This window comes from Gopherus evgoodei, chromosome 15 (assembly GCF_007399415.2).
Source record: "Gopherus evgoodei ecotype Sinaloan lineage chromosome 15, rGopEvg1_v1.p, whole genome shotgun sequence".
Taxonomy (NCBI): Eukaryota; Metazoa; Chordata; order Testudines; family Testudinidae; genus Gopherus; species Gopherus evgoodei.
Window position 1 is genome coordinate 5,772,452 of NC_044336.1, and position 13,378 is coordinate 5,785,829.

A 13,378-nucleotide genomic window follows, 5' to 3' on the forward strand; every position below is an offset into this window, starting at 1 on the left:
GCCCAGCTGGGGTATTTTAAGCTGCAGTGTTCCCACAGGAGCAATACCGTCCTCCCTCGGCTGTAACCCCTCTCTCTGCTCTGGCTCTGGGGTGGCCTTTGGCCCCAGCTAATCAGTGACACCTCCAAACAACATGACCTTGTGAATGAATTTCAGTCCTCGCAGTGCTAATCCCCTCTGTTTTCCTCTTCTGTTCCTTTCAGGCATTAACCCCCAGACCTGCAATGCCCAGCACCATGGAGACCCACCCCAAGAGCCTGGACAGGAGTGAAAAGTCCCCTGAATCCAAGGATTTGATCACTAGCCACACAGCCAGCACGCTGTGCATCAGCTCCAGGAGCGAGTCCGTCTGGACCAACACGCCCAGGAACAAGTGGGAGATCTACCACAAGCCCATCGTGGTGGTGTCTGTGGGAGGCGCCATCTTTCTCTTTGGAGTGGTGGTCACTAGCCTGTCCTGTTTCATAACAACCAATAAGGTTGTTTACAAAATGTGCGGCCCGGCTTTCCTGTCCCTGGGGCTGATGCTGCTGGTTTGTGGCTTCGTCTGGATCCCTGTCATCCGGAAGAAGCAGCGGCAGAGGCAGAAGTCACACTTCTTTCAGAACATCAAGTCATTCTTCTTTAACCGCTGAGGCCTGCTCAGGCTCAGCACTCGTGGGTGGCCAGCAATGCCTCTTTCAGCCTGGCTGGATTTGCCATGAGATTATTAGGGCCCGATCCTGTTCTCAGACATGCCTAGTGGGTGCCCAACTTTGACCTTCTACTCTCCTCATAGGTGAAATTCACCTCCCTGCAGGTTCTCTGCGGGCAAGTAAATTTCACACCATGTGCTAGGAGGGCAGAATACTGGCATTGAGACAAGCAGGTTGGGCCCAAACCTAGATTTTGCTCTTGACTGTATATTGAGCAAACCTGGAAACGCTGACCGTGTCTTATAGAGGACAAAGCTTTGAATTGTATTCATCAACACCCGGCACCTGTACTGCTGAACCCCTGTCTGGGACGTTCTAGGCGTACTTGGCCTGCCTCAGCCCAGGGGGTTGGACTTGATGACCACTCAAGATCCCTTCCAGCTCTACATTTCTATGAATGGGATTTCACTAGAAAATGTAAACCTTTACTCAAGTGAAGACTCTTACTCACGGGAGCAGTCCCATTTATTTGAATGCCACTACTTGTGTGAGTAAGAGTCACAGGTCTGACAGGGTATAGCCTGAAAGGATTTCCGCTGTTCAGGATGTGCTGTGTTAATAGAGGAAAGAGGGCTAGGAAGGGATTGGATTGTTTTCTACAGTCATATGGCTACTACCCCTCTCTTGCTAAGATGGCCAAGTGCAACATTATAGCTATATACGATCCATAGTGCCAGGATAGGTCAATGGGATTTGGAGGAGACAATGCATTCAGAATGGTCTGCAAGGGCAAATGGAATCATTTCTTTCTAGCCAACTGTGCATTGGACCGCAGAGCATACATCCAGAATGATACACATGCAAGATCCACACCTGAGAATGAAAGGACTTAGATGGGGATGTGTATGAAGTTCATCTCATAACTATCATTATGAAACGAGTGCCTGTGTGAAATGCTACTCCAAAGGGCATTCCAATATGTTGCTTACTCACGACTTTCTGGTAAAGTGTGAGGTGATATTTATTTCTACCTAAACAGCCAGGCTGAAGAGCAATTGAGCATCAGAAGTAGCATTTCTCTGTTCAATTTTACAGACAATCTTTAAGAAATTTCATTCCTCAAGGTCTCTGGATGCAAGGCTGTATTGCACTAACTGCATATTTATCTCGGTGTGGGGTGATTGTCTCTGTCATGATGGATTCCAGTACAGCAGAAATCTCAAACATTTCACCTGGGTGGAACAAGAGCAAATGTAAATGACATGCCTTGTTTAACTCAAATCCATTGAACTCCTATTGTTAATAATGATGTACCCTGGGAAATTTACCTACAAAGGCGGGAATCATTCCCAAATATTTTTGGTTAATATTCTAGTTGCCTTTTTTCAGAGGGACCCAGTTAGTTTAAAAAAAACATGTAAATACAGCATCCCAATTGCAAATCCAACTGTGCAATTGGCATTTGGTTTGGATACTAGGGACAAGATTTTTACAAATAGTTGCTTCGTTCGTAGTTAGAAACCTACATAAATTGCCTGATTTTCAAAAAGAACAGGAGTCCTTGTGGCACCTTAGAGCAGGCGTCGGAAACCTACAGCATGCGTGCCAAAGGTGGCACGCGAGCCGATTTTTGATGGCACGCGGGGCGAACTGAGCCACTCAGCCCACCACTGCTCTGGGGTTCCCACTGCTGGCCCCTTGCTAGCCAGGGTCCTGCCACCAGTCCCACTCAGCGTCCGCTGCTGGCCTGGGGGAAGGAACCCCAGGCTGGTAGTGGGCTGAGACCCCAGCTGGCCGAGCCGGTGGTGGAAACCCCAGAGCGGAGGCGGGCTGAGCTGCTCAGCCTCCTGCCGCTCTGGGGTTCCCACTGCTGGCCCCTTGCCAGACAGGGTCCTACCACTGGTCCCACTCAGCGTCCGCTGCTGGCCTGAGTGAAGGAACCCAGGCTGGCAGTGGGCTGAGCCCACTAGTGGCTGAAACCCCAGAGTGGGGCTGGCGGAGACGCTCAGCCCACCCCTGAAACCCCAGAGCTGGGCATGCTGATAATCACTTCAAAAGTTTTTCTTCCCTGCTGATAATAGTTTCTCTTAATTAATTAGCCTCTTACAGTTGGTATGAGTACTTCCACCTTTCCATGTTCTCTGTATGTATAAATATCTTCTTACTGTATGTTCCATTCTATGCGTCCAATGAAGTGGGCTATAGTCCACGAAAGCTTATGCTCAAATAAATTTGTTAGTCTCTAAGGTGCCACAAGGACTCCTGTTCTTTTTGCTGATACAGACTAACACGGCTGCTACTCTGAAACCTGATTTTCAAAGCAGCTGAGCTGCTGTTGACTCCACTGAAGGCAATGGGAGCTGAGAAGACTCAGCGACCACAATCGGATTGTGTCTCTGGTTAGCCTCATTCTTAGCACTGAGTAAGCCAATACCTGCTTGTAGACCCCTCCTTTTCCCATGTAAGGACATAGCCACACACCAATGCCTCTAGCTTTGGTGTGGTTGCAGTGTAACAGCCCCGGATGGTTTCTGACGTAAATCAACACTCATCAGAGACCAAATGGAAAAAGCACAGTCTGGCTCTTCTTTGCAACCAGAATCCTCCTCTCTCTGAGCCAAATGCAGCCATTCAACCTGGGTGGCAAGTCGAATTCCTTAGGAGAAAGAGGTAGAAAAGTCTGTGTGGTGTTGGTTGTGTTTTGCAGAACCCCTCTAATCTTCCCAAAGCGTAAGGATTTTGTTTCAAACGTCAGAAGTGATCAGACTACCTAGTGATCCGAACATTCCCTTCGGACCTTAAAATCTGAGGGGCAGACCCTTAAGCTACTGCATGTTGTCATAATGCCATTGAGGATCCTGTGACTAGGGTGCTAGCCTAGGGCTTCGCAGGATGAGATCCGATTCTCTTCTCTGCTACAGACTTCCTTGTGCAACCTTGGGCAAGATACTCAGCCTCGAGGTGCCTCAGTTCCCCTCCTGCCCTACCTCACAAGGGGGTTAGGAGGATAAATACTGTAAAGATTGTGACACGCTTTTCAGATCTGCTGGTGAAAAATGCCATATGAGATCCAGGTATTATTACAAGGCGATGGAGTGATGACAACTGACACACTAGTCCCTGCGGACAGCCTGCGTTTCCCTGGCCCAGCCGCAGAGCAGGACTGCTGCTTGAGAAGCTGGAGAAGAGACTGGAGTGTCAATTAGAAGATCACATTGGGCTGGGGGCAGCCCTGTCACAAGGCATGATGTTCTGCACTCACAAACACAGCTTCCCATTTTGTCTGGGCAGGGGACTGAGATCAGACCTTACTGAGTGTTTCTTGCACTAGCAGCATTTGTAGCTCTACTTCCTTTCCTGGTAATGACAGTTTTCTAATTACCCTGTGAAACATGCAAGATCATCGGGCTTGTTACTAAACTGAGCTGAGAGGAGAGTCTCTATCAGAGCCCTCTACCTACCACAATGCCAATAGAGCTAAGCCAACCAGGCCTGCTTCCAAAGCAATTCAGCCAAAAAAATAAATCCAGATGCCACAACACAAAAGTTCCTCCCATGGACACCAGCACCCTGTGCATGAGTCTAGCCCTTAGCCGCAAAGGGAAGGATCTAGCTGCATTAACGTTAATGTTCTGAAATTTACCCTCTTGCAGCAAGTGCAGTGCTGGGCCTGGGTGGGGGACCTTAGGTTTAATAGATCCCGGAGAATGGAGAATGCTGCTCTGGTTTGAGCCCTGGGGTTTCATGTTAATAGAGAATGTGGCTGGCAGGTGTGGACAGGGGGCCCAACATTCAAGATAAGAAAGTATACGGCCCTGGCTCTGGCATTCAATATTCCATGAGCAGATCCCAAAGGAATCTAAGCCATTTCTTGGCTGGCATGGAAATGGTTAACTCCCACCCACGTGCCCTGCCTTTCCCCCTTAAATTTCAGCTTTACGCCAAAGGAGAGCCTCTGGCAGATTAACATCCCTTATACTCCAAGGTGCCTGGGACTCAATACCTACAAGCAAACCCATGGCTTTGTGCTTCTCTCCAGATTCTCAGAGCCGAATGCTCCACTTGACATTCATAGGTGCAGCTCTACTGCCTTGGGTGGAGCTGTGCCCATTTACACCAGGTGAGGATCCAGGGAGTCTATCAGGGAGTCTCCTTGAGGATAGATTTGCCTGAAACAAGTGCAGCTCAGCCAGCCGCTCCTTGAAGGTTCAGATGAGGTGAGGTACCCAAGAGGATTAAGATGCTCTCCAGGCTCAGAGCACTGCCTGCTAAAGGACGGTAGCGCCGTGCGCACCAGACACCCAACCCCATCCTTGGCATAGGCAGAGGGCTCGGCCAGAAGCTGATTTACTGGCATCCGATCTGTATTCTGAAGTGGTTGGATTGTCCATAGAGGAGTCCCCAGCCTTTCCCCCTGGGATGTGACAAGCTGAGGGTGGCTTCCTCTTAAATCTCTCACATGCCTTGATTTTACTCCTGAGCCTGCTAATGCCTTGTTGAGAGGATGAACATGGCTCTGGCCAAACGGTGCCTGATTTCTGAATGCAAGTAATAAACTACTGGATCAAACTCTCCTCATTGTTTGCGTGTAACTGTGGTGATGGAAAGACATCCAGGGGTCGCCGCTCCAGGCCCAGTCTGAGGAGAGGGCATTCAAGTCCCATGCTGCTGCCGGGGTCACAAACAGTCCTGCCTTCAAAAATCCAAGCCAGACTGCCCATGTGAGCAAGGGGATACTCACATGACTAAGAACTACTCCCGGGACCCCTCAGGGCTGCTGTGAAACTTGAGCAATGCCTGGGTCGTGTGCTGACCCCTCTACCCAGGTGAATTTTCCAGTCACATGATTGATTTATATAAAGGCATTATCGTATGCTCTGTATTATTCCCCTCTCATTGCCTATGCATCCTAACATAGTTTGCTTTTCTTCACTGCTGTGTCACACTGAGCAGGTGTCTTTATTGACAGATCTACAAAGGGCATACACAGTTCAACTAAAAGGCTGTGCTCAATGTGCAGCTTTGGTCAAAGGAGACGTTAGATTGCATAGGAAATAAGATGGAGAACAACATAGAGCAGAGTAATGCCTCTGTATAATCACTGGTGCCCCCTTCTCTGCGTACTGTGTTCAGCACTGGACACCCCATCTCCTGAAGGATATTGCAGAACTGGAGGGGGCTGAGAATGCTCGAGAACCTAGATAAACTCTTCTGTGAAGAGCGATTGGGAAGGCTGGGAGTGTTAGCCTAAAGAGGAGACAGATAAGAGGGGATACAATAGAACTACATAAAATAACTAGTGGTCGAAAGTAGCTCAGGAACATCTTTTCTCCCTGTAGTCACACAAGAAAGAGGGAGAGTCACCACAATTAAAAGGGGCCAAACCTGAAAGTGAGGAGAGGAAACGTGTGACTGGACTGTGGAACTCACAGTCACGGAAAGTTGTAGCGGTGAAGGATTTAACAAGACTGAAGAAAGAGCTCATCAGACTCTAGGCTAAAGGTATGGGAGTCCTTTCCAGAACAGTTTGGATGGAGCATAAGCGGGCTTTTAAGAAGGTATCAGGTTACACACCCAATCTGATTATCTCCAGCTCTTGCTAAAACAAGGTTAGATGCTACTTGCCTCCTTCCCTTGTTCTATAAAAAGAGACGGAAATTCACTACAAAACTCATCACCACTGCGCATCAGCAGTTCAAAATGTGCACATGAAAGGTCCTGGCCCAGCCAAACCTGCTGAGCACGACTCACCCCAGGTTTAAACCTTAGGCTATCTGTTAATGCAAATCTTCTGGGGAAGGCTCAAGTTCTCTTTTTTAGCGCAAGTAGAAAAGTCAGGGCGTGATCAGGCAGCATTTACGCATGTGAGTTACGGCCACAGGGTTGAGCCCATTGTCACCCAGTGTCTGCAGAGGCAAGTCCAAAAGCAGGTGCCATGGCTGTTTGTGTTTGTGTGCTCTCTCTTACTATGAATCGGGTTTCATTTCACCACAGAGGGGGCCAAAGTCATACCTAGTGTAACTTCACTGAATTTGACACCCTTGCTGACCACTTCTACAGGGATCCATGTTATTGTATATTGACCACATCCCCTGGGGGTGCTGGAGCATGCAAACACAATGATTGTGCAGCAGACAAAGCGGGAAGAGAGGAAGAAACAAATGCGGGCACCATGCCTGGGACGCCCCTGTCACCACAGGGAATTCATCCGTGGCACATACCCACCTCAGTCTAACAGGCAATCCCCACTTAGGGGCCCACAGAAGGAGGAGGCAGCCCTAGAGTGCCAGTCATGGAGGGATGTCCTTTCCAAGCCTGGATCCAAAGATCAGTGTCACTCCTGTGTGAGAGAGCTGGAATCACTAATCCAGGGTCTAATTCCATGTTAACAGCAAGGTGCTGTGGGAATCCAAGTATCTCTAAATTCTTTTTCATAGATTCCAAGGGCAGAAGGACCATTATGATTATCTAGGCTGACCTGCTGCACAACACAGGCCACAGAACTTCCCAAGAATAATTCCTAGAGCAGATCTTTAGAAAAACATCCAATCTTGATTTAACAGTTTCCCATGCTGGAGAATCCTCCACAACTCTTAGTAAATTGCTCCAACAGTTAATTATTCTCACTGTAAAAAAAGTATGTCAGTCGTTGATGTTGGCATGGATTGGCTCCCCAAGAACAGAAATTCCAAACACTCCTCACTCGCTCACACAAATTAGGAACCCTTCCATGTATTTAACCTACATCCCAGCAGCCCTCAGGGCTTGTCTAGACTTAAAATGCTGCAGCAGCACACCTGTAGCGCTTCAGTGATGATGTTACCTATGCCACCAGGGGAGGGCTTCTCCAGTTGGCATAGTTAATCCACCTCCCTGAGAGGAGGTAGATCAGCCAATGGGAGAATTCTCCCATCAACATAGTGCTGTTTACACAAGAGGTTAGGTCACTTTAAGTGCATTGCTTGAGGGTGTGGATTTTTCACACCCCAGAGTGACAGTTATACTGACCCACTTTCCTAGTGCAGCCCAGGCCTTAGGTTTACTGCAGAGTCGATGTAAGCGCCTCTGGAAAAGCTAGTTCCTCATGTTTTCATGCAAGATGTAATGTCCCTTCCAAAATGTGTGGTGTCAGTCATCACAATAACTTGGGATATGTTGATAGATATCCCTATCAATATCCAATCTGTACTTCAGTCCTAAGCTATGCTTACGTTAGACTTCTCCCAGCATGTCAGGCTGGGATAGGAAAAAGTGTGATCCCTGACTAGCACCTAGTGTAGACACAGCCCTGCCAGCAAGGCTGCACTTTTACTGGTATAGCTTGTTTCACTCAAGGGAGGCAGTTTCGATACAGTGGTAAATGCTCAGCTTCTCTGGTATAGCTGCAGTCACACTAGAAGCACTTTGCTAGTGTAGCACCTTGGTATTCCTATGCCAGGAAAGCACTTCTAGTGTAGACATGGCCCCAACATTAATAGCAACAGACTCTGCACCCAAGTAGCCACAGAACAGAAAATGACACACCGCTGTGAGAGCTGCAACAAGAGGACGTAAGATCCCAGTGGCACCACAGCCCTCACAGAGCTGCCGGGTGCTCTCTCTTAAGAGTGACAGGCCTGCAGGCTCAGGGAAATCCCCCTCTGTCAAAAGCCAAGTGTTGCAGCAATGCAGGTTGTCTTGATTTTTCTGGTAGATGTCACTGACTCTGTGGGAATACCATGTTTCAGCAGAAGCCAGCACGGAAGGGGAAATTGTTTACTTAAAAATGCCCTGGCTGAAGACAAAGCAATTCTAAGGATATAATCTTCTGTAAATCATATGCAGCAGGAGAATCATCTAGGATGGGAGCAGTCTGGTATCCTGGGTGAACCTGGCAAGTGGGGGGAACTGCCACAGGGTCAGAGGTTCGGCATGCTTAAAAAGCTAAAAGTCCAGATGCTTCTCAGATGCTTATCTGTTTCCCAACCTCTTTTGTCTGGAGGCTGGGCAGGTAATGTCACAGGAACAGGCTCTCTCCTGAGATTTCCAGTGTAGCCTGGTTTTTGTCTGGTCTAAAATACCAGCCCTTTGCATCCTGAATGAAACTAGGAGTGCACAATAAAAATCCCAGCCCTTCTCAGCATGTAAATAGGCAAGCTGGGTCTTTCAAGGGGCATGCTAGTCTCCAGTCAGATTCCAAAGGTGAGTCTGAAGTAGTTCCACTTGTTGGCTTCCTCCCTAAGCCCCCTGCCACTGGCTGTGGTTTCTACAGTCACATTTTCTGTACTTAGAAGGAAAATGTCCTGTCCCCTGTTACTGAGTGAAAGAGTCACACAAAGAAGGCGAACCAAGGCACAGGCCAGCCCTTTGTTCTCTTTGTCCAGCGTCCAGCATAACGGAGGCCTGGGTCATGATTAAGACTCCGGGTTATTCTGCAATACAAATAAATCAATGAGGCCCAGATCTTGCCAATGCTTCCACATCAGTGACTTTACTCACATTGGCCCCACTGAGCTCAGCTGATTACTCAGGAGAAGCAGTGAAACTGACCAGACAAGAAGCGCCAACAAATTCACAGCGTAAATGCCTTGAAAACCAGACACAGATGCTTTTTTCTCTAATGTCTCCGTTCTGGTGATCTGTTTCTTTTCACAATCGCAGGTTAAATATTTTCAGAGTGATTTGCAAATGGATGGTGTCTGTCCCTTTAAGTTTAAAGAGACAAGGTGGGTGAGGGAATTTCTTTTATTGGACCAACTTCTGTTGGGGAGAGAGACAAGAAACTGGTCCAGTAAAAGATATTCCCTCCCTCACCTTGTCTCTCTAATATCCTGGGACCATCATGGCTACAACAATGCAGCAAACAACTGTCACATTTAACACATTTGGGAGCTCCTTCTGTGTGCCCTTTAGACAGCTGGTAGATTAGCAATTGGTTTTTAGAAGCAGTGAGCACCTACAAATCCCAGTGAACTCAAAAGGAGCAGTGGGTGCTCAGACCACATTTGGAAAGGGAAAATTAAGCCATGCTATTGACTCCAGTAGGGATTGGATCAAAGCTTAGCCCTGATGAGAGATACCATCCCTGGATAAGATTTGCAATTGGAATCTATGATAGTGTAACTAATTAGCGATAACAGAGCAATTAGCAATTGCCCCTGGGGTTACATACAATGCAAGATTGAGGCATCAAATAAGTGCTTCTCTTCAAAGCTCACAGTAAACCAGAATGCTCTGTGCTGGAAAATCTGTGAGCACGTGATCTGTGTTTGCTTGGATTATATCTTCCCTGCAACCTTGGAGATTACTGGTTCTTGCTATGTCTAACCAGTCAAAGTAACGTTGTCCTGATTTTTAAGAAAAAAATAAGACAGTTTGTGGATTTCTGTCAGCTTTACAAATCAGTGCTGGAGTATTCTGCAGTAATGCCTCAAAATAGGACAGTTTGCAAGGGTGCAGTATTGGGGGCTCTTACTGGGAAATGCTGCAATGTTTTACAGAAGATGAATGTGATCAAATTGAGCTGAGCACTCCCCAAATCTCTGGGTTTATCGGTATCTTCTTCACCCATTAGTGGCTGACCAGCTCTGTTACAAGCAACCTTAGGCAACCAAAATTTGTTTCCTTACACTGAATATACACTGTTAGTTACTGTCTGTATATGGCATCAAATGAATCTGAATAAGAAATCCATGAGCCTCACGCCAAATCTCAGTACCTACATACAGTTCCTAGTAATAGCTCTCATTGTTTCCTGCATATTCCCCACACACATACACACACCATTTCTGGCAGGCTGGAAAGCTGTGGCCTGATCTACAATCTGAACTTTCCCCACCATAGCAACGTGATGCAAACCCCTAGAGTAAATTCACCACCTAAAAACTAACTTGCATTGATACAGCTCACCCTGGTTTGACCATCTCAGGGTTTGTCTATGCATGAAGTTAACCATGGGTCAAGCTAAACGGGCACAAGGTGCTCCTATTCCAGGATAATAGCATCCACACATGTTGCTATTCAGGAACAGCTGTTCCTGAATAACTCCATGAGTAGATAAGCCCAAGAAGAGTCTAAATTCTTCTGAGAGGTTACAGTGGGGTTGAGCAGGTAAGGGTTGCAGATGCTAGTATTAAGACATGCAACTTGGCATCACCCTTTTGGAACAACACATTCAAACAGAGATTGTAGCTCTTGAAATTACACTGCTTTCTGCAATTTTTGCAGCCCTACAGCTACACCACTGTAGTCTAGGCACTTAGTACAGTCACTGAAGGAGATTTTCCATCATTGTAGTAAATCCACCTCCAGAGGCAGTAGCCAGGTGGAGAAAAGAATTCTTCCATTGACCTAGCAGTGTCTGTACCGAGGCTCAAGTTGGCTTAATTGCATTTCTGAGGGGTATGGATTTTTCTCCACTTTTCAAAGCTGTGGACAAAGGCACAGGCTTATGATCTTCATTTAACAGAAAGGGAAACTGAGGCTCAGCACTACTTAGCATTATGTAGGGCAGCAGCAGCATTAGGACTCCGCACAGGAGCAACACAAGGATGACAAATCCCCTCCACCCACCACTGCTCCTACTCTATCACCAGCTATGACAGCTGCCAGTTCTACCCATTCTCACTGCTAACCTTCCCTACCCCCAGCTGTGTAAAGCCCTAGCAACACTGCAGTACAGCCCTTAAAGGGGGATGAGAGCCACCCCCTAATCTCACTCCAGCCCCCAAGCCATTAAATTGGGAGGGTCCCAGCCCTAAGAGTCGGGTCATGTAAGGCATAGGCGTGGTCTAGGCTATATATAGACCAGGTGGGCGCTGAGCGGCTGAAGATTAGGCGTGGTTTGGGCTATATGTGCAGGAGGTGGGGCCAACAGTTATTCTATCCAGCCCTAGCTAAGTGCGCGGCGCTGCAGGTGTGGCCGCTATGGCCTGCGGCTGCGGTCGCTGCGCGGTTTTCCTGCTTGGAGCGCTGGCCCTGGACGCGGCCGGGCTGGTGTTGGTGCTGGTGGGGTCGGTGGCGCAGCCGGCCCGGGCTGGGCGGCCATACGGGGACTGCCTGGTGCTGTCCGGCGCGCTGCTGCTCTTCCTCTCGCTGCTCTGCTGGCTGCTGTGGTACTCGGGGAACCTACGCGGGGTGCCGGCCTCCGAGCTGCCCCCCGGGGCCCGCAGCCCCGCGCCCGCGCCGCGCTCTAGCCTGCTTCGCCTGGCCAGTAAACTCTCGGAGCGCCTGTCCCAGCACCGCCCGCCGCTGCCCAGCCCTTCCCCGCCGGCCCCTGGGCCGCTGGAGCTCCGCCGCCTGTGCGCCATGGAGAGCCCGGGGGCGCACGGGGACCGGCTGGTGTAAGAGTCCGCCTGCGGCGCCCGGAGAGGCAGGTAACCGCTAGTACCCTCCGGTTGCCGCGCCCAGGGCAGGGCGAGCCCCCGGTGAGGGATTGGGCCCCGGTGGCTGCGGACGGGGCGCGGAGCTCGAGTCCGGTGCAGGAGCCCCGGGGCGCAGGCTAGGTCCGCTGGCTCTGCGCGGGATGCAGTCTCTCTCCAGCGCAGGAGCTGTGTACAGGGCAGGGCGAGCCTGGAGCGCAGGCCTGGGTCCCCAACTGGAGCCGCCAGCTGGCTCTAGGGGGTGACAGCCGATGGTGGCTGGCTGCACAAACCACAGGGACAGGACTCCAGCCCAGGTGTTCTCCGAGCCCCTGCTCAGCCCGCTAGACCCTGCTGCCCCTGAGGGTGAGGTTGCTGTGGAGAGAGCCGTAAAGAAGCCCCTAAGGTAATGTCTGTTTAACCCTTTGGTGAGCAGAAACCCAATAGTACCTTATGCACCCACTGCCCAGTCCTTTGGCCAGCAGCCTGGGAAAAGCTGCTTTTCTAAAGCCACCAATTCCTTAGCTGACTTGAACCAAACCAACTGCTCCCCTCAGTGACATGTCTAGTAGCTGTACCCACAGCGGCATGTCTAGCATTGATGCCTCACTACTTTCTTCTATCCAATCATTAGATGCCCCCTGGGGACCAGATTGGATTGTGGCCTATGTAAATGGATATTGTTCAATTACTACAGCAAGGGGATGGCTGTTTTCAGTAGCATTAGAGCATTTACTGAAGAGAGACAGGTACATCTGTACTTCAGGTCCAGTGCTTATGCCCATTTATCTCCAGTGCTTTCTAGCCACTGCTGTGGATGCGCTGGTGTGAGTCTCACTGTAAAATACGATTTACATTGATGCAGTGGGTTTGGCACCAGCAGAGCTTATGCGGGTTTGAAACAATCTGGAAAATGTTACAGCTCTGAATGAACTGGAGTATTTAATATGGTGATGTATAAGCTTGTGGTGAGCGAGCCAGCTGCTCTTGCACACTGACCCAACTTGCCTTGAGTTGTACCTTAAGGGAAAACCCTGTGTTGTAATAAATTAGCTCTGTTGCTTTAGTATGAAGGGATCTGTCACAGTTTTCCAGATCAGTCTTCAGTGGATTACTTGGAGTGCAGCTAAACAGAGCTTCAGAAATAGCTCTTCCACTTTAAATTCACCCCCTACCTCACTCCCAAATAACTTGGGTGTGTAGCCAAGCCTGTAATGTTTTTCAAATCTCATGGGATTTCAGCCTAGAGAGGAAGGTGACTGCTTTGTAAAATCCTTGACAGTCAGCCTGGGGTGTAATGGGGACTTCTCTCTCCTGCCTTCCAGCTGAGTGTTAATGCCTTTGGCTGGCATATGAATGGTGCTGATCTCTCACAGCTGTGTGACATGTCAGTGCTGTTGGACT

At 49.0% G+C, this 13,378-nt stretch overlaps 2 protein-coding genes across 2 annotated transcripts; both read left to right on the forward strand.

Annotated features, from left to right (window-relative positions):
* The first annotated feature begins 224 nt into the window (after positions 1-224).
* Positions 225-635, forward strand: PIRT (phosphoinositide interacting regulator of transient receptor potential channels). Its single transcript, XM_030534094.1, has one exon. The coding sequence runs from the start codon at positions 225-227 to the stop codon at positions 633-635; it is 411 nt and encodes a 136-aa protein (XP_030389954.1).
* Positions 636-11,540: 10,905 nt separating this feature from the next.
* Positions 11,541-11,960, forward strand: LOC115635729 (transmembrane protein 238-like). Its single transcript, XM_030534875.1, has one exon. It carries the CDS (start codon positions 11,541-11,543, stop codon positions 11,958-11,960), a length of 420 nt encoding a protein of 139 aa, XP_030390735.1.
* The last annotated feature ends 1,418 nt before the right edge of the window (positions 11,961-13,378 follow it).

Coding starts and splice junctions, on each gene's coding strand:
- PIRT (XM_030534094.1), top strand. CDS start 225: ATGCCCAGCACCATGGAGACCCACCCCAAGAGCCTGGACAGGAGTGAA.
- LOC115635729 (XM_030534875.1), top strand. CDS start 11,541: ATGGCCTGCGGCTGCGGTCGCTGCGCGGTTTTCCTGCTTGGAGCGCTG.